The following is a 21420-nucleotide window of genomic DNA, read 5'->3' as shown; positions in this document are numbered from 1 at the left end:
CAACATCTGTGAAGAAAAAAATCAGTTAACATTTTGGGTCTGGTGACGCTTCCTCAGAACTGATGGTAGTTGGGAAAATGTCGGTTTATATGCAGAAAATAGGGAGGGGATGGGGTAGAGAGTAAGAGCTACCATCAGTTCTGAGGAACAGTCACCAGACCCAAAATGTTAACTGATTTTTTTCTTCACAGATGTTGCCAGACCTGCTGAGCTTTCCCAGCAACTTCTGTTTTTGTTCCTGATTTACGTCATCCGCAGTTCTTTCAGTTTTTACCAAGAATTTTAAGTCTGACAAAGTTATTTTCATAATTCTGCAACTCAACGATTAATCTTTTCCCACCACAATATAGCCCGCTCCAAGTAAGTACAAAGCACCTGACAATTGTCATGTGCAGTGCTTGTAATATGTTGCAAAAATAATGTAAACACTGTTAATTCAGTAATATTTAACACATTTAAGAATGAATTTTACTTGCATGAAATTTGGACAGTTGAGATGAGAACAAGTTCTGCACTGACTGTGTTCTTGTTTCTGATTGCATTTGTTAACATTATGATATTTTTAGATTGAAAGTTAAAGCTGGGAATATTTGTTTACAAGACTTGTATTGTTTCTTTACCATAGGGCATGAAGAACAAACCAAAGAAAACTGGTCATGTAAAGCCAGACCTCATAGATGTTGATCTTGTAAGGGGTAAATATCTGTTTTGATTTTAGGAAATTTGACAGTTCGTAAGATATACATCTCGGCACAATCTAGAAGTTGGACCTGAAAATGTATCCAATGTTGCCTTCGTTTACAGATATCAAGTTGCACTCAAGTATCCTGCCAAACTCTTTACCACATGTCCAAACTTAAATTAGATAGCTGTAGGCATAAATCACAACAAAAAAGGCAGGGCCCAAGGGAACACCAGACTTAATAGTATCTTTATTAATTGAGTCTTGACATTTATATTTCAACTCATTCCTGTGCATCATGCAGAGCAAGTTTAAGAATTGGTGTACTTGTACAAAGAACACAAGAAATCAACAAGCAAATGATGTGTTGGCTTTAATTGTAAGGAAATTGGAGTTCAAGAAAACAGAAGACTTGCTACATTCTAATGGGGCTTTGGTGAGACCAGGCTTGGAATACTGTGTAGCCACTTCTACTTTGATTTCTCATGTTCTTGTGAGAATCTTTTCCATTTTTGATGTGAATAACATTTATTTCAAAAGTACACAAAATACAGGGCATATTTTAGTGAGGTTAATCTTTAAAAATACCAAAAATTGCACTTGAAATACAAGAAATTGATTTGGTATCTGAAAACCTGGAGGTAAATTTGAGAGATCCCCAAACATGTGCAAATGAAGAAAATTTGCCTTTAAGAGTCATGGGTGTGACCAATTTAGTAGGCAGTAATTATTTTGGATAGAGAGATTGAGAAGCTTTGGATATTTTCTAATTACAAGGATAACTCGGATGCATCTTTAACTTTGCTATCTTTCAAACCATGTCATTGGCTTGTGTATACAGAATACAAGTGAACCTGGGTGCATATGAGAAGGTGACTCCATGCCCTGACAATATCTTAAAAATGGTTTTCTTGAACACTAAGTAACCATTATTGCTGACTTATTCCCTTACTTCAGAAATGAGTGACTTGTTGCTGGCTAAGCTGATAAAACTGTGGACTAAAGTGGAAAAAAAATATTAACGATTGACTGGCAGATGAGTTTTCTGGTCAAGCTTTTCGCACAAGCTTCTGTCATTTCAGCATCAACAAATTATGCATAAACATGCCAGTTATTTAGGAATTTTCAGGAGGAGAAATTCCTGCTATTTTGCAGAATTCTCGTTTTTAGGTCTATAACGTCATACAGCATAGAAATATACCCTTTGGTCCAACCAGTCCTTGCCAACTATGTTCCCAAACTAAACTAGTCCCACCTGCCTGCGCATGTCCCACATACCTCCAAATGTCTGCCATTAACAAGGCTTGGGAGCAGACTTATGGGGTGGCAGGAGTGTGTGCATTGCTATTGATCATGTGATGAGCCTGTGGGAGGAGGGGGACGGAGCAACAGAGCCAGTGTCTTAGTGGGGTTTGGTAGACCAAGGAGCAAAGAGTTAGAGGAGGGGTTTCTGAGTGATTACAGGGTGGCTGTTTGTGGAGAAGATGGTGAAGTGAGTTGGTGTGTGCAGGAGAGTCTTTGGGAGCAGAGGCTGTTGAGTGAATGGGTAGAGTTCAAGGACTGGGATTATATGTTGACCTGCATGCAACTTTTAATACACTGAATGACAGTTTGTTATTTTATTGCTTTTTTTTTTGTTGCTGGTGACTGGATGCATGGTTAATTTCAAGAGTATTTTTTTTAATGTAATCTTTCATGGGATGTGGGCAGTGTTGGCAAAACCTAACTGCCCTTGAGAAAGTTTTGGTGAGTTAAAATGAGGTCACATTAGAGAATAGTTTACAAAGCACTTTCATCGATCTTTGATTCACTTTGCATGTGTGTAATCTAGCAAGGTCATGTTCTCTTTCAGTATGGACATTATCTTCTACTGCATGCACTGAATGCTGAAATACTGAGGTCACGTTTGGTGATTTGATACAAATGTTTTGGTCCCTAGTCTTGATGGTAATAGAAAGTAAACAAGGGAAAATTAACGTTTCTACCTGCTTGAATTCCAATAATTCCACACAAGTGGCCTTAGAAGCATTTGCATTCACTACAAATCATTAAAAACTGCTATAATTTTGTGACTCTTTATCAGACCTATTGTTTTCAGCCAGTACTTTCAGACCTTTCTTGGTTTATTTTCAGCTACACTCATTCCTGCCTTCTATTATGACCATTTATTTAATTGTAAAAGACAAGGGATATACGTAGTTTCCTTTAAATGTTTATAAATTAATAATTAGCAGTGAAAATTTAATAAGATCATAAAGTGTCTCTTAACTTTAAGGTATGCATTACACAAATAAAATGTTTCACATGAAGTGGCGTGATGGTAATGTCACTGGATTAGTAATCCAGGATCCAGGTGGCAGATGGTGAAATTTGAATTCAATAAAAGCCTAGAATTAAAAGCTTGTCTAATGGCAACTATGTAACCATGAATGATTGTCATAAAAACTATTAATTCACTAATGTCCTTTAGGATGTAAATCCATGATCCTTTCCTGGTCTGGCCTAAATATGATTCCTGACCCACAGTAAGACTCTTAACTGCCTCTTGAAATGGCCAAGCAAGCCGTTCAATTCAAGGGCAGTAAGGGATGGGTGATACGTGCTGTCCTAGGCAGAAATGTCCACAACCCATGAATGAAGTTAGAGTTAAATTATTCTTTCTGTATTTAAGCAATCTAACTTTGCCTTTTTGATGAGTTGTGCCCTGTTTACCAGCCTTAGTTGGCTGGACTTGATGTGCAGATTAATGAAAATTTATTTTACTCTGAATCTCCATCCTATCTTCAACATCCCACTTTCAGCCATTGTTTTGATTAACACAGCTCCCCATTTTCGAATCAAAAGTGGCTTTGTGGTGTCATATGCCCTGTGATATTTTTTCCTTCAGTTTTGCTGGTTCCTCTTTTAGCCTGAGGAGAACTGAGGAGAAAGAGATTGGTAAAGACAAATGTAGGTCCGCTACAGACAGAAACTGGGGAATGTGTAATAGGGGACAAAATAATGGCTGAGGAACTGAATACATACTTTGGCTTTGTCGTCACAAAAGAAGACACAAATCAGATACCAGAATTGTTGGAGGAGGCAAGCTTTAATGAGAGGGAAGAACTGAGGGAGATCAATATTATTAGAGAAATGATGCTGGGAAAATTGTTGGGATTGAAGGCCAATAAATCCCCAAGGCCTGATAATCTACATCCCAGAGTACTTCAGGAAATGGCTCTAGAAATAGTGGATGCATTGGTCATCTTCCAGGATGCTATGGACTCTGGAACAGTCCCTGGTGATTGGAGGGTGGCTCATGTCACTCCAATATTCAAAAAGGGAGGTAGAGAGAAAATAGGGATTTATAGACCAGTAAGCCTAACATCGGTAGTGGGGAAAATTCTTGAATCCACTGTCAAGTATTTTATAGCAGAGCATTTAGAACGCAGTGGCAGGATCAGACAGAGTCCGCATGGATTTATGATGGGGAAATCATGCTTGAAAAATCTGTTGGAATTCTATGAAGATGTAACTAGTAGAGTTGACAAGGGGGAGCCGGTTGATGTAGTATATTTGGACGTCCAGAAAGTGTTTGAGAAAGTCCCACGTAAGAGATTATTATGCAAGATTAAAGTGCGTGGGATTGGGGGAAGTGTATTGAGATTGATAGGAAACTGGTTGGCAGAGAAGAAACAAAGAGTAGGAATTAATGGGTCCTTTTCAAGTTGGCAAGCAGTAACTAGTGGGGTGCCACAGGGATTGGTGTTGGGACCCCAGCTATTCACAATACATAGCAATGATTTGGATGAGGGAACAAAATGTACCATCTCCAAGTTTGCAGATGATACCAAGTTGGGTGGGAGGGTAAACCGTGATGACGATGCAAGGATCCTTCAGCATGACCTCGACAGGTTGGGTGAGTGGGCAAATCAATGGCAGATGCAGTATAATTTGGATAAGGGTGAGGTTATTCACTTTGGAAGCAAAAACAAAAAGGCAGATTACTACCTGAATGGCTCTAAATTGGGAGAGGGGAGTGTGCAGCGGGACTTGGGTGTCCTTGTGCACCAGTCGCTGAAGGTAAGCATGCAGGTGCAGCAGGCGGTAAAGAAGGCAAATGGTATGTTGGCCTTCATTGCAAGAGGTTTCGAGCACAGGAGCAGGGATGTGTTGTTGCAGTTGTACACTGCCTTGGTGAGACCACACCTGGAATATTATGTGCAGTTTTGGTCTCCTTTTCTAAGGAAGGATGCTCTTGCTCTCGAGAGAGTGCATCAAAGGGGTTTACCAGGCTGATTCCGGGAATGGTGGGTCTGATGTATGAGGAGAGATCAACTAGGTTGGGATTGTTTTCTCTGCAGTTAAGATGAATGAGAGGGGTATCTCACAGAGACTTATAAAATTCTAAAAGGACTAGATAGGGTAAATGGAGGGAGGATGTTCCCGATGGTGGGCGTGACCAAGGGTCATAGTATGAGGATTCAGGGTAGACGATTTAGGATGGAGATGAGGAGACATTCCTTCACCCAAAGAGTGATGAGCCTGTGGAATTCATTACCACAGAAAGTAATTGATGCCAAAACATTGAATGTATTCAAGAGACGACTAGATATAGCACTTGGGGCAAATGGGATCAAAGGTTATGGGGTGAAAGCAGGATTAGGCTATTGAGTTGGATGATCAGCTGTGATTGTGAAGAATGGTGGAGCAGTCTTGAAGGGCCAAATGGCCTCCTCCTGCTCCTGTCTTCTTTGTTTCTATGTTTCTAAAACACAGGAGAGAATTTTTAAAAAAAGAATGCTAGTGTTATATGAGCCATATCTGCAGAGAAAAGATCAGACTTTTTCCAGGAGTAATTTCAAAACTTGACTTTCTCGATCAACCTGCAGGGTCACTGGATTGCCTTAAAGTGAAGGTTCCATCAATTTAAAATTTAATTCTAATAATTTTTAGGCTTTTTTTTTCTTGCTGCTATCAATTGATTTGGTGTTTCCCTGTGCTGTGGAACTGTCAGTCTTGTTTCATTTCATGGAACAGTGGATTTCCTACAAGAAATCTTGTATCTCTGTATGTTGTGCCTCTTGTATCTTTTGATTTTTATGAAGAGGAGAAAGGAGGACAACCGATGTCGTCCCCATTGCAGGAAGAGGCTCCCGTGCTGGCACACCAGAAGGGCAGTCTCTCTATAAGTTTGTTTGACAAAGGAAGCTATCACTGAATTGTATCATAAGCTGGAAGTGGACCTACACTATGAGTGTTTTTCAGTCAGTTCTTCACCAATTGGTAATTGTATAGCAAGTACATTGTTGTTCTGAATAAGGAGTTGAATCTTATTTCCCATGATAACTAGCAGTAGTAAGACCACACATTGTAATTTTTGAGATCAGGATTCTCAAAGGACTGATAGGTTCCATCAATGCCACTGTCTACTTCAAGAGCATAATTCTTACTCTGCAAGTAACTTACTCATGACCAACAGCATCCCATTATACATATGAATACCCTTTTGCCTAGGAAGTGCTCCAGCACTGACATTTCAAGGTAATCCATTGTCCCAACAGTCTGATTCAGAAACACAAGTTTTGAAATTACTTCAGGAGATCTATTCTATTCTCTGAAAATGTGGCTCATGTAACCTGTACATTACCCAAGGACACAATTTAAGCACTTTGTAAAATATGATTGATTAATGCACCAGAATAATAGTGCAACATCACTGACAGATTGATGCATGAATCTGAAATGCACCTTCATCTGGGAATGTACTGCAATCAGTTTTGATGGGCAGTTATGGTTATAGGCTGCATTTCTTGCAAGGACTCACTGTTATTGAGATCCTGGAGGTGGAATGCTCCCACAGCAACAAGGAGGATCATCAAGAGAAGCAAATCATTGCTGGATATAAGAGACTTTCTTGGCCTCTGAGATAATGCAGTGTATTGTCACAAATTTATATGAAAAATTTTGAAGTAATTATACAAAGTGTTTTTCTTTTGCCTAATAGTTTATAAAGATTTCCATTTCTCTTTTGAACCCATAGGATCTGCTTTTGCTAAAGCAAAGCCTGAAAGTCCATGGACTTCATTAACTAGAAAAGGAATTGTGAGAGTTGTGTTTTTTCCATTCTTCTTCAGATGGTGGATACAAGTGACCTCAAAATGCATTTTTTCGTGGCTCCTTATTTTATACCTCCTTCAAGGTGAGAATTAACTTTCACTTTATGACCAGTCAATTTAAGGGAATGTTTTGGTAGGTTTAAAGAGCTTTCAGTACGTCCAGTATAAAAACAAAGCTTTGTATTCAAACTTGAGTTGAAACATTTATTTGCTCTCCTATTAGCAGCATTTCAGATCCATATAAAGTAAATGCTGAACTTTAACTGGTGATTATTTGCCACATTTAAAAGTAAGTTGATTAAATTTGGGATATTTGTGCATATATAACAAATACAGAAATAGAATTTTCTAGTGAAGATTTGCTGTTCTGCAATAGTATAAATCCCGCAAGATCTGACCAAGAACTTGCTTAAGCCAGACGAGATTTCTACCATTATATTTGGCCTGTTTTCTTTGCTTAGTCGCACCATTAGATTCCTTGTATTTCAGAAACAATTCCCTTGTTACAGCCACAAATGCAGCCCTTTCAGTTTTCTCCTGTCTGTACTAAAAATCAGCTTTCAATAGAAGAAGCCCCACTTGTGTTGTTTTCTCATTGGAGCATAGCCATTCAATGCAGCATTCCCATTTATTTTTCATTATTCTGTTTATTGAAATGTTTTGCATGTATGCCCTCTGGTAATGCGTTCCATATCCAAACAGCCCGAACAACACTGCAAACATTCTCATAACGTCTTCCTTTAAAATTGTGACAATGACTTTAAATTTTTTGAATAGAATGACACTGTTCAAAAGAAGGGCATTTGGTCTGCCATGCTCGTGTCCAGTTACTGACTCACTGACTAATGAAATAGTTCTTTACGATGCATCCGATTCAAACTTCTTACCATTCTGAACGTTTCTGTCATCGTATTTGCTTAACAGTTTTACTAAGAAAACTATTTAAAACGTAATTAAATATTTTTAAAAAAATGCAGCATTCAATGTGTCTCCTTTATCAATAAACTCACAAAGTTGTCTAAATGGGATCAAGATACACCTCAACCACGTTCTAATTGAATTGTGGGAACAGGCTACACAAACTGAATAGTCTACTTTTGTTCATGTATGATGTTGAGGGTGGTGCTGAAATTTATGCAAACAGATGTGAATTGTAAGAAAAACAGTCCAGTTTCTTCGATAAGAAAGCGTAGAGCTGGATGAACACAGCACGCCAAGCAGCATCAGAGGAACAGGAAAGCTGACGTTTTGGGTCGAGACCCTTCTTCAGAAAAGAAGCAGTCCAGTTTCTTTAACTGTTTGCAATGACTCTGATACCATTCAAACAATAAGTTAAAATTTCATGACTAAACAGTTGGTCCTTTTTCTTTCTCATTGTGGTTGCTGAAATCTGAAATAAAAACAGAATGCTGGACATATGCAGGTTGTCTGTCAGCATCCATGGAGAGAGAAACAGAGTAAATGTTTCAGGTCAATGTTTTTTTTATCAGATGGAAACTTCTGTCAGGTCTCTGGTTTTGTGAAAGATTCTAGTTTCATCCCTCTTGTGGTTCAGCTAACTTCCTATCCAGAGTACCACGTTCCCTTATTATACGGTGTGTCTTATTTTCATTAGGGAAGAGTCTAATGAAGTCATGAATTTGAAATGTTAACTCTGCGAGTCTATTGCAATGTATTTGTTAGAATGAAGTGAGTAGATGTTAGAGATTGTACATCTGAATGAAAGTTCTCCAAATAAATATTCTCTTTGACTCTTTTGTTTGCAGTTATAACAATAGTGTTGTTCTGCACAGCTGAAGTTACACACAGTGTACCATACACTGAAGTATTTGGACCTATCTGGTTGATGTTACTGCTTGGGACAGTTCATTGCCAGATTGTATCAACACACACTCCCAAACCTGCACCAAGTAGTGGAGGCAAAAGAAGAAGGTATTTATTTTTGGAAATGTTATTTGCTTTAATTACTTTGAATTTATGTATGTTTTACATTTAGTGTGTCAGTACTAATACCATACAAGGACTGGTGTATTGTTAGTAGTTGATTTGGCTTATGGACCAAGTGCACATAACTGTTGGTAGAACAGGAAGAGTTTGGCTTACATTGAAACCACAACCTACCTAACCTTTTTTTTAAAGGTACACGTTATTAGAATTGAGATAGGCTACAACAAAGCTATTTGTTACATTACCTGAAGTGAAAGGCTAGCAATGTCATTAATGACAAAAACGTTTCCCAATTTCAGATGCTATGTTGTGGCATGTGTTAAAATAAGATTGCTACAACTGCGTGGAATATGAACCTTTATCACTGTCATTTGCTGATTGTTGCAAATGAGTGAAACTGCCTTGTCTTTTTCAGGGTAGATTGATAGAAGACTTAATCCAAGGAAAATTGTATTTGAAGTGGCAGCAATTGAAAAGTTGGTAGTTGGAAAATTCAATTCCTGGTACCTTTTTCATTCACTGAGAAACTTGTAGGCAGCAGTTGAAAATTGTGGAGATGGTATTGGCAGAGTGGGCTAAGGTACCACTGATCCTTTTGACACTTGAGGCCTGCCTACTACGATATTTGGGCGGGACTACAAATTGGCAAGCAGCCTATCCGCACAAAAATAGGCTGTATAAACTACAAACATTTGGATATCTCTCAGTTGATGGGCCTTGACTGAAATATTCAGGTATATTGTACCAAGTAAGGATATATTTTCTAAAACAAGGAGATACAGGAGTACGTCTCTGGGCTACTAAAGTTGAGAAACTGTTTGGTGTTATTAATTATAGGAGATTCTTCGAGGAGTCTCTGGGTAAAATAAAAAAAACACATCATGTAACTGCAACTTAAAAAATAAATTAGCTATGTAGCATGATAAATATAGACAAGTATTTAGTGAGTTGAAATATCTATTATTTAAATAGAATTGCAACTATTGCCAAGTTAAATAAGAGCCAAGTCTCTGTTGAGTTTTTTTTTAAAGTAAGTATGTTTATTTAGCATTTATAAGCAATCTCTTTTGTGTGGAGATTTATTTTAATAACTTGACATTTAATTTTGTTTTCTTTTACGGAGCTGAACAAATCGCTTCCTGTTATGGCTTTCCTTGAACGTGGCTGCAATAGAGGCAGAAAAGTACTGATAGGTGGCACAGCCTGTTAAAACCTCATTGTACTAATGTGATAACTCTCAGATTATGGCCTCTACTGCATTTATACATATTCTGTTGTCTGCTGTGCTGCAAGATGCAGGTGAAAGTTGGATCCCATCTTTTCCCCAGAGGGGCAAATCAGCATGTTTTCTTTGAATGTCTTTTTGAAGCATGTTATTATACATGAACCCGAGAGAGATTCTCATCCTTAGATGTAAAGCAGTTCAAATTGTATTTGCATTGAGAGTTGCCTGAACTCCAAATACTTCTTAATACTCAATTTTCTCTTCAATCCTTATTTATGCATTGAATCTGTTCCTCTCTTGTAAATATTTAACTGTTTTGCAAAGTGGTTCAATCTGTATATTTCAGGAAATTCTTTTGATATACACTATCATTAAGATATATTGATGAGCAACGTGTCACTTCTACTTTAAAGATCTGTTAACTGCATTTTATGTCAATTGCATTTTATGTCAGTTGCATTTGTCAGATTCAATGAAGCAAGAAAGTGAAAAATACACAAAATGAAAATCTATTGTGTATTGTGAAAATTGAAATACTGTTTCATAAAACTCATTGCACTTACTTTTGACAAGATCTACAAGCACAGCAGCAGTTGCATGCTTAAACTGATCTAACAACATAACTTCATCTGATAATCTTCTTTACAAAGGAAACTACGGAAAGCAGCTCATCTGGAAGTACATAGGGAAGGAGATGGCTCTAGTACGACAGATAACACTCAGGAGGTATACCACCAATCTGGGACAGGCACCAACTACAGTGTTGGTGCAATCTTGAGAGAGATCTGGCATGCTTTTTACTTTCCAGGGTATGTAATATAATTTTACCAGTCTGAGTAGATTCCTTTCGCCATGCTCATGTTCACTTAAATGTTGAGTGGTCTGAAGCATTGACAAAATCCTCATTAAACCACCACCTCCAGCAACACCACTCAAAATCTAGATTTTCGTTATTGACCTGTTCACAATCAGGTTTGGGAAATATGATGTGGAGGTGCCGTTGTTGGACTGGGATGGACATGGGGAGGCCTTGGCCTAGTGGTATTATCGCTGGACTATTAATCCAGAAACCCAGGTAGAATTTGAATTCAATAAATGTGTGGAATTAAGTCTAATGATGACCACTGCCGATTGTTGGAATAATAATAATAATAAACCCATCTGGTTTCACTAATGCCCTTCAGGGAAGGAAACGGTCATCCTTACCTGGTCTGGCCGACGTGTGATTCCTGACACACAGCAGTTGTCTCATAACTGCCTGATGGGCAATAATGCTGGCCTAGCCAGCAACATCCTCATCCCACGAATGAATGCCAGAAGTCACACAACACCAGGTTATAGTCCAACAGGTTTATTTGAAACGACAAGCTTTCGGAGCACTGTGCCTTCGTCAGGTGAAGTGAAGAGAGGCACACAGGCACAGAATTTATAATCAGAGAGATCAAAATATCATACAGATGGTGTGAGTGGAGTCTCAACAGGCCAAATAATAAGTCTCTGCTGGTGATCAAGAGTGTCAGACGTGTGAGGAAAATGTCAACAGCTGAATAGCAAGCAAGGGGATGACCTGTAATCTGATTAATTGAGGCAGAGAGTTAACTACAAAAAATGTTAAGCAAGGTGGTGCTGGAGACAAACTAAATGACTGGAATAACATAGTGAGTATAAGAGTTGTATGCAAAGGGTCTAACCAAAGTAACAAGTGTACAAACTGTACAAACTATTTAAGGTAGAGCGATCATAACAAGTTATCAAGATGATGGTGTCAAAACAGTAAGGAAGATTTTACAGATACAGAACAGTGTGGTGGGGATACATGTAGTGCGACATGAATCCAAGATCACAGTTAAGGCTGTCTTCATGGGTGTGGAACTTGGCTATCAGTTTCTGCTTGATGATTCAGTGTTGTTGTGTATCTTAGAAGCTGAACATCCTCGACCACTGAAGTGTTCCTCGACTGGGAGCAAACACTCTTGTCTGGCAATTATTGTGCGGTGTTCATTCATCCATTGTCGTAACGTCTGCATGGCCTTGCCAATTTACATGTCTCGGGGCATCCTTGCCTACAGGGTATGAGGTAGTCAACATTGACCAAGTCACACGAGTATCTGCTGAGTACATGGTGGGTGGTGTTCCCACGTGTGATGGTAGTAGCCATGTCGATAATCTGACATGTCTTGCGGAGGTTGTCATGGCAGGGTTGTGTGGTGTTGTGGTCGATGTTGTCCTGAAGGCTGGGCAGTTTGCTGCAAATATGCTCTGTTTAAGGTTTGGCAGTTGTTTGAAGGTGAGAAATGGAGGCGTAGGGATGATCTTGGTGAGGTGTTCGTCATTATTGGTGACATTTTGAAGGCTGCGAAGAACATGGTGTAGTTTCTCCTCTCCAGGGAAGTACTGGACGACAAAGGATACTCTTTGAGTTGTGGCCCATGTCTGTATTCTGAGGAGGTCATTGCAGTTTTTTTTGCTGAGGCTCATCGAAACTAGCGATCGATGAGTTGAGCATTGTATCCCGTTGTGAGGGTGCCTTTCAGCATCTTTAGTTATCTGTTGTGTTCCTCCTTGCCTGAGCAGATCCTGTGTATCTGCAGGGCTTGCCTGTAGGGGATGGTTTCTTTAACATGTTTAGGGTGGAAACTAGAGAACTGCACCATTGTGAAGTTATCTGTGGTCTTGTGGTAGATTGAGGTACTGAGGCATCCGTCTTTGATGGAGATGTGTGTGTCCAAAAATGAAATTGATACTGAAGGGTAGTCCATGGTAAGTCTGATGGTGGGTTGAAACTTTTTGATACTGTTGTGTAGTTGTTTCAGTGATTCTTTGCCATGAGTTCAAAGGAAGAAAAAAATGTCATTGATGTATCCAGTGTATAACATTGGTTGGAGGTCCTGAGCAAGAAAGAAGTCTTGTTCGAACTCGTGCATGAAAATGTTGGTGTAGTGGTTTGCAAATTTGGTCCCCATGGCTGTTTTGTGTGTCTAGATGAAGAGCTGGTTGTTGAAGGTGAAGACATTGTGGTTGAGGATGAAGTGGATGAGTTGTAGGATGGTGTCTGGAAATTGGCAGTTGTTGGTGTTTGAGTACTGAGGCTGTTGCAGTGATACTGCCATTGTGGGGGATGCTGGTGCAGAGTGCCAAAACGTCCATTGTGACTAGGAATGCTCCTGGTTCGAATAGTCAGTGGGAGCTGAGTTTCTGTGAGATGTCTGTAATATTGCAACAGAAGCTGGGGTATCTTGAACAATCGGTTTCAAGATGCCCTTGACTCAGCCAGAGGGGTTCTCACACAGTTGCCTGATACAATGGGACATCCAGGTGTGTTAGCTTTGTGTATCTTCGGAAGGCAGTGGAAGTCTCCTTTGCGAGAAGTATGTGGGATGAGAGTGCATAGGATACTCTGAAGGTCTGGATCAAAGGTCTTGATCAGTCTGTTGAGTTGACGGTTGTGTTCTTTGGTCGGATCGGCAGGTAGTTGCCTGTAGTGTTCCTGGTTGTTCAATTGTCGGTATGCTTCTTTGCAGTAGCCCGTTCTATGCTGTATGACAATGGCTCCTCCTTTGTCTGCTGGTTTGATGACTATGTTGGGATTGGTCTTGAGAGCATGGATGGCAATGCGTTGTACGTGGGTGACATTCCGCACTACCTTGTGAGCGCAGCTGATGAATCTGGCGTTAACACGTCTTATGACGGCTTGAGTGTACACGTCAAGCCTAGGGCATTGGCCTTCTGGAGCAGTCCAATTCGACTGTTTCTTCTTTGGTTGCCGCACTGTGGATCTCTCTATCGACTGTTCCGGTTTAACTCTATCATGTTATTCCAGTCATTTGGTTTGTCTCCAGCGCCACCCTATTTTTGACTTATTTTGTAATTATGTGTCTGCCTCAATTAATAAGATTATAGGTCATCCCTTCATTTGCTATTCAGCTGTTGACACTTTATTCACACCATCTGACACTCTTGATCACCTGCTGAGTCTTATTAGTCAGCTTGTTGACACTTCTCTCACACCATTTGTATGATCTTTTGCTCTTTCTGATTAAAAGCTCGGTGCCTGTGTGCTTCTCTTTGCTACACCTAGCAAAGGAGCAGCACTCCGAAAGCTTGTGATTTCGAATATACCTGTTGGAGTAAACCTGGTGTTGGGTTACTTTTGACCAGGTTTGGGAAATGCACCTCTGAAGAGCTCCCCGGATAGTTAACCCAGCACAGACCAAGAACTGAATGCGATGCTATCCCGGTTCTGAACATTTCTAAGCTCGATTGTCTTAGTTACGAGTACTGTCCCTATTTTTCAATTTAACACAGTGATTCTGTTCAATGTCAAAGCGCTCCTGCATCCAAAACTGCCTCAAAAATTCATTTCTTTTAAAAAAACGGATTTGAGAGCTTGATCCAGGTAAATATAAAGATCTGTCAGTTTATAAAATGTAAAATCATGACTATGAAGAAAATGATTAAATAAATTTGAAGTGATATGATCTCAGTAGACACTAATAATGTTTGTTTTTGTTTTGGAAATTCAAAAACCCGTGTATCTGGTTAAGAGAATGAAGGGACACAAGGTTCACAGTTTAGACCAAAAGAACTTTAAACATAAGTAAAGGAACATAAATACTAATAAGTACACTATCGTTACAAGTTGATGACATTAAAATTACTTAAAAGTAGAATGAACAAAGTTACTCATAGTCTAAACCAAACTTCTTAATTCCTTCCATATCCATTTGATTTACAGCCTAAAATCTCAGATACTTATCAGAAATTGAAAGGTTAATGACTTGGTCTGAACACCCTTTCAAAGGTTCAGATTTCTTGGGTCTTCTGCTTACTTCGAATTAGTTTGTTCTCTTCAAATCTCCTTAAAGTATCCCCATGTTCAACCTGTTTTGCACACTCCATTGTACTTTCCCTTGCTGTATCCATATTCTCTTCTGCTCAGCTATCTCTGAAGCCCAAATGATTATTAGTAGACCCTTTCAATTGTCAAGGTCCCAATTCTGTCCTCACTGGAGGTGTAAAAAAGGAAATAATGGGACAAGTTGGCCCTGGAGAAAAGCTCACCCGCTTCTTGCACAAAACACATTAGTGAGGTGGCAACAAGGTCTGTGGACAGCTTTCTCAAACCACTGCCAATTAAGGCCCTTAAGTGGTCAGTTAATGGGCATTTAAGGATATCAACTCACCACTTCCCTAATCACATGCCTCTCTGGTAGGCAGGAAAGGTGACTAGTTAAGGTATCTGTTGGATTCCAATTGCTACCTCAAATGCTTGCCCTTGAAAAGGAAAGTTCCACCCCACAAGAAGTTTAAATCCTTTTAACCAGCACAGATAATTTCAACTGAATTCTCCTTGAAAAAGATACCACCTGCAACCAGCTTATTCTAAACTAAAACTGTTTGTTTAATAGCAGAACTCTAAGGAAGGGTCACTCGACCTGAAACATTAACTGTGATTTCTCTCCACAGATGTTGCCAGACCTGCTGAGCTTTTCCAGCAATTTCTGTTTTTGTTCAATCTAGCATTTAGCAGTATGGAGAGGTGTTTAGTGCATTTGCTGCATTGGACCTGGGAGACACCCTTCCATTAACATCTATGGAGAACATGCACTAATTTAAAGTGCACCTGAAGGTTGCCCTCTGGCTCCTTAACAGCTTAATTTGCTTACCCTGTACAGTCCAGCATGTTTCTAATACCATGTCTGACAATTCCAGGAAATTTGCCTGATCACTGGAAGACAATAGGTTTCTGTTTCAACACTTCCACTCCCATGCAGTTTCACTAGCCCTCTATACTACCTCTGTCTGTTGCTGTGGGACTACTAATATTCCACATTTGGGATCAGGTTCCACAAGGTTTCTGAAAACATTGTGGTTGTCTTGACCCTTCTGATATGTTGTGAAATTGCTTGTGCATCAGTCAGACTTGGATGAGCCATATTTTCCTTCAGATACATGTTGGGGAAATTGAAGTAACTGTTCTTTTACCCCTACAACAAACTCTGTAATGCCATCAATTTGCATAACCTCCCTCACTAACTCAAGTCAAACCAGACTGTTCACAACCTTGGCATTTGTCAATTCTGAACAGAACTTCTGATCTCATATTTGCTCCCATCATAGTAACTGCCTACTTCCTTTTTCCTGAATGTATCTTCCTGAGTCTAGGAATGTTGGTAAGGGCTGCTCATGTATATGGAAATACCAGAAATCAGGAATTGGAGGCAGTTTTGACACGGGGGATTACTGAGTTCAGGAGTGTTGTATGAGTTGTGTTTAATGAAGAATTGGAGAGATTGTAATCTATGCCATATAAAGAGGATAGGTTCTCAAAAAATCCAAATAGCAAATCATTGGACTAAAACAAGAGGCTACACTATGCAATATATGCTATATCATTTTGTATAATTCTGAAGCAACATTTGTGCAAATTGCTATTTTTACTATTTTAGAAAGGAAACAAGGGAAAATATTTGAGATGTATGAGTGGACCAGCAATTTGAAACTCTCATTATACTGAATGGCTACATGAATACTGAATGGCTACATGAATACTGAATGGCAAGAAACAAACAAATACAAGTCAAGATGGAATAGAAGTACGGAAAAAACGACATGAACATCGGAGCAGATATGGAGTGTTGATTTCAATTTATTTTGAAGTTCACATCTACAAATATTTTAAACTGGCAGGGCTGGTTGAAAAAAGAAAAGCTGTTTATTTTGGGGGGTAGTTGATCTGACAAATACAGGCAGAGAGAACAAAAGCAAAAGCCTTTTATACTCGTTTGGTTTGAAGTTGAATATTCTGTACAATTCTGAGCTCAAACTTTTAGGAAGGGAGTTGTAGGAGGCCTTGAGAAGGATGCAAAGTAAATTTGCCAGAATTCTGCCAGGGATGAGGGACTTCAGTTATGTGAAGAAACTAGAGAAGCTGAGATTGTTCTGCTTGGAACAGGAATCCTTGAGGGGACATTTAACAGGAGTGTCATGAAGCGTTTGGAGAGAACAAATAAGGAGAACCTATTACCACTGACAGGAGGCTTGAAAAGCAGCAATGCAGATTTAAGGAATTTGACAAAGGTATCAAAGTTATGTGAAAAATATTGATATATAGTGAGCATTTAGGGTCCGGAATGCAGTGTGTGAAAGGCTGACAAATGTAGATTCAATAATTTTCAATAGGATACATACTTTAAAACAAAGTTATTGTGCTTTCCAGAAACAACAGGAGAACAGGGTTAATTGGGTTGTCCTTTCAAATAGAATGATGGACTAAATGACCTATACAATTATATAAAACAAGTGGAAAGAATCCAGAGAAAGTACTAGGCTGAAATTATGAAGAGACGCTAGAGAAATTTAACAGGAAAAAACACTCAAAATTTAATTTTATGGATATTAAAAAGTACTTTGTAGGAAAACATGGGAAGAAAATACGGGAGATAATTATAAGCTGAGAGACCCTTAAAAGCCTGATTTCAGAAATAATTTCATAATATTGAGTTATGGAATGCATTTCCACCAAATGCAGCTAATGAAAGCTGAAGTGTTCAAAGGTATCACAAAGTGATTAGTTTCAGTGGGGAAAAGATATAATGGATTTTATATGAAAAATAGTTGTTTCACTACGTGGCACATTGTACTTAAGCCCTTGATCTTGGGTAAAAGGACAGTGTGCACTCTATTTCGCCAAAATAAAACTCTACCTGTGAATTTTTCAGAATTTGGCTCCAGAATGGTGGTAGGTTTGTCTATCTATCTTGACACCCAGCTGACTAAAGAAATCTAATAGTAAATTTCTGCAATTTCTACAGTCTTATTTTGACTTAACTTGCAATGCTGAATCTAGCAAGTAAACAAAATTATTTTGTTTGTAAAAGACCGAGTTTTACCTTTATCTTTAAGGTCAAAGAAAACCAAACTATCAATGGACAAATCAACAGAAACAGATAATGGCTATGTTTCTTTGGATGGAAGAGTGAGTAACAAAAGCCATGAAGATGTAAAGGTATTTCATACTGAAGTGATGGGACCTGAAGATTACACCTCAGTTAGAGGAACAGGAAGGAGTATGCACAGTCCTGTAAATCATAAAGTAAGTGCACGAGAATTAGAATTTGTTGGCAAGTCCACACAAAATACCATATTGCCATTCTTGGACTACTGTGAAATGAACCCCAAGTGTTTGAGATTGTCACATGCTTGAATCTGAGGATGAAAACTTAGAGCAGAAGACATACACAGTCTGCTTTTACAAAATCTTATAAATATATGGGATAACTTCCCAGGAAAACATTGGAGATTGTGTGAAAGCATTGAATGGAGAATTTGAGAGCAATTTGGGAGAGTTTTGCAAAGATAACAAATTTTGAGATCTGTTAGATGGACTGCGTGATCTGTTCAAAACTTATATTTTCGCTTGTATGTTCTGAATAATATTTCTTTAATTGAAAGCAGGGTTAATTCCATAGAACACACTTTGTAACTTGGAAACCTAAATCACAGATTCATTCTCAGTACTATTATGATTCTCATGAAACCAGGCTTGCTCGATGCAAATTTTATTTCTTTTTTAACCATGGAGGTCATTGTGAACACATTCACAGTGGAGTGCCAGTGGAGTTCTTTAACACACAGAATACAATATTTATTAAACAAGAAAATCTTGAACTGGATTACAGTAGACAAAAGTTGGAACAACTTCATTACAGAATCAATTCAAGCTCTCACTACCTCTGCTATCCAAATATTCTTATAAACATGCAAAGCTCAGTGAAGTGTTGCCACTCTTCACACTGAGGCTACTTTTTCAGGGTCAGGCTGGTACAGTTACAGCTGGTTTTCTTTTGGTGAATTTCTGTGCAGTCACTGGATGTTTTTCCCTTCATCCGATAATGCTGTCTGAGGTATTAAAATCATAGAATCCCTTCAGTGTGGAAATAGGTGCTTCGGCCCAATAAGTCCCTCAGAGTATCGCACCCAGACCCTTCCTCCTATAACCCACCTAATCTACGCATCCTTGAATACTACAGGCAACTTAGCATGGCCAATCCACCTCGCCTGTACTTCTTTGGACTGTGGGAGGAAACCAGAGCACCCAGAGGAAGCCCACACAGACATGGGGAGAATGTGCAAACTCCACACAGACGGTCGCCCGAGGGTGGAATCAAACCCGGGTCCCTGGCACTGTGAGGCAGCAGTGCTAATCACTGAGCCACCGTGCCGCCCCACTAATTCAGCTCACTATTACTTTAATTTCAGAGCAACTATATGAGATCCTTAAATGCAGTGTTCAGCAGTCCTTCACTCTCTGATAGGCTGACTGTCTTTCTGAATTGTTCTGTTTGCCTGTCTTGCTGGAATTTATTGCTAGGCAACAGCAATTTTTTTCTTTATTTTAAATATGTGCTGAATTGTTAGCCCTCAACTCTACTCCAAAGTGTAAGACCTCATTAAAATGCATGCAATAAACAAAAGCCTTCAGATTTCTGCACCACAGCCGAAACTCTCATTAAGCTCTGACTAACCATGTCTTCCTTTCTTAAAGTACAAAAATTATTTTCAAATTAGTACTTTGATTTTACCTCAAGAAACCAATATCCAAATAAAATGACAAGAACTATACTCTAAATATTCAGAATTAAGAAATCCAATTTCTTAATGAAGGAGGGGATTGGAGTTAATTGTAGAGGCAGATCATGGTGTTTGGTGATGAAAGCAGCCATTCAAATGGATTTAATGTAATAGAAGCAATGGAATTCTTGATATAATTTATTAACAATAATTTTTTGTTCATTTGTGGAGCAACAGTGTTTAAATTACTCAGTGAATGGGTCAAGGTTACAGAGCTCTTGAGATAAATCTGAAGTAGTCCTGTGGACTTGGAATGAGAACCCTGTGGAAGTAATGTGCTGTCTGTCATGCAAGAGGCAGCAATGGGCCATACCATGTTTAAAAAGTTATGTGAAATAGTGTGGTAGAACATATTAAAGCCTGAAAATAAAGAGGAACATGATAGAAGTTGCAGTTGCAAGATATTTTTCATTATTGACAAAAACAACTCTCAATACTGAGAGTCCAATTGATTGGAGTGGGGAGGGATTTGAGGGTTTTGAATGTGCAAAATGGTAGTTTATTTCAAAATAAATAATGCATTCTAAGATTTTTGAAAGGACATATTGGACAATAAGGACAAAAGGGAGAGCTTAATAGATTTGGAAGATTTGGGGCTTTTTGTGTGGAATGAATTGGGGTCATATGGTACTTTTTGAAGCAATTAGCGTCATGCTTGATGGTGCTTGGGTGAATTAGATCATAAAACCATAAGAGCAGAATTATGCCATTTGACCCATCATGGCTGATATATTTCTGAACCAGGTAGGCGATGGCCTGGTGGTATTATCGCTAGACTATTAATCCAGAAACCCAGCTGATGTTCTGGGTACCCGGGTTCAAATCCCACCACGGCAGATGATGGAATTGGAATTCAGAAAAAAAAGTCTGGAATTAAGAATCTACTGATCACCATGAAATCATTGCCGATTGTTGGAAAAACCCATCTGGTTCACTAATCCCCTTCAGGGGAAGAAATCTGCCACCCTCACCTGGTCTGGCCTACACGTGACTCCAGACCCACAGCAATGTGGTTGACTCTCAACTGCTCTCTGAAATGGCCTAGCAAGCCACTCAGATGTACCAATCGCTACAAAGATTCAAAGAAATGCAACTGGACGGATCACCTGGCATCGACCTAGGCACCGGAAAAGACAATGGCAGAAACAGCCTTGTCGACCGTGCAGAGTCCTCACTAACATCTGGTGGTTAGTGCCAAAATTGGGAGAGCTGTCTCACAGACTAGTCCAGCAACAGCCTAACATAGTCATACTCACAGAATCATACCTTACAAACAACGTTCCAGACACCACCATCACCATCCCTGGATAAGTCCTGTCTCACCAGCAGGACGGACCCAGCAGAGGGGGCGGCACAGTGGTATTCAATCAGGAGGGTGTTGCTGTAGGAGTCCTCAACATTGACTCCAGACCCCATGAAGTGTCATGGCTTCAAGTTAAACATGGGCAAGGAAACCTCCTGCTGATTACCACATACCATCCTCCCTCAGCTGATGAATCAGTTCTCCTCAATGTTGAACAACACTTAGAGGAAGCACTGAGGATGGCAAGGACATAAAATGTACTCTGGCTCGGCAGCAGTACTACTGATCGAGCTGGTCGGGTCCTACAGGACATAGCTGCTAGACTGGGTCTGCGGCACGTGGTTAGGGAATCAATGAGAGGGAAAAACATACTTGACCTCATCCATACTAATCTGCTAGCTGCAGTTGCATCTGTCCATGACAGTATCGGTAAGAGTGACCATCGCACAGTCCTTGTGGAGATGAAATCCAGCCTTCACATTGAGAACAACCTCCATCGTGTTGTGTGGCACTATCACTGTGCTAAATGGGA

General features: G+C 39.4%; 2 protein-coding genes across 4 annotated transcripts in view; both read left to right on the top strand.

Moving 5' to 3' along the window:
* LOC109913613 (guanine nucleotide-binding protein G(i) subunit alpha-1) overlaps positions 1 to 21420 on the top strand; it is a 1176207-nt gene that overhangs the window by 214232 nt on the left and 940555 nt on the right. The window lies entirely within an intron of this gene.
* The window catches only part of LOC109924964 (protein PHTF2), a 78690-nt gene that overhangs the window by 18477 nt on the left and 38793 nt on the right, over positions 1 to 21420 (top strand). For 2 of the 3 annotated variants that reach the window (XM_048610364.1, XM_048610363.1), the window contains exons 3-7: positions 626 to 695; positions 6705 to 6863; positions 8547 to 8712; positions 10603 to 10761; positions 17858 to 18047. In XM_048610364.1, coding sequence (XP_048466321.1) covers positions 626 to 695; positions 6705 to 6863; positions 8547 to 8712; positions 10603 to 10761; positions 17858 to 18047 — 744 coding nt within the window. The remainder of the gene's footprint in view (positions 1 to 625; positions 696 to 6704; positions 6864 to 8546; positions 8713 to 10602; positions 10762 to 17857; positions 18048 to 21420) is intronic. The other variant, XM_048610365.1, reaches the window with a different exon arrangement.

This window comes from Rhincodon typus, chromosome 22 (assembly GCF_021869965.1).
Source record: "Rhincodon typus isolate 14 chromosome 22, sRhiTyp1.1, whole genome shotgun sequence".
Taxonomy (NCBI): Eukaryota; Metazoa; Chordata; class Chondrichthyes; order Orectolobiformes; family Rhincodontidae; genus Rhincodon; species Rhincodon typus.
This window is presented reverse-complemented; position numbering and strand designations above follow the sequence as displayed.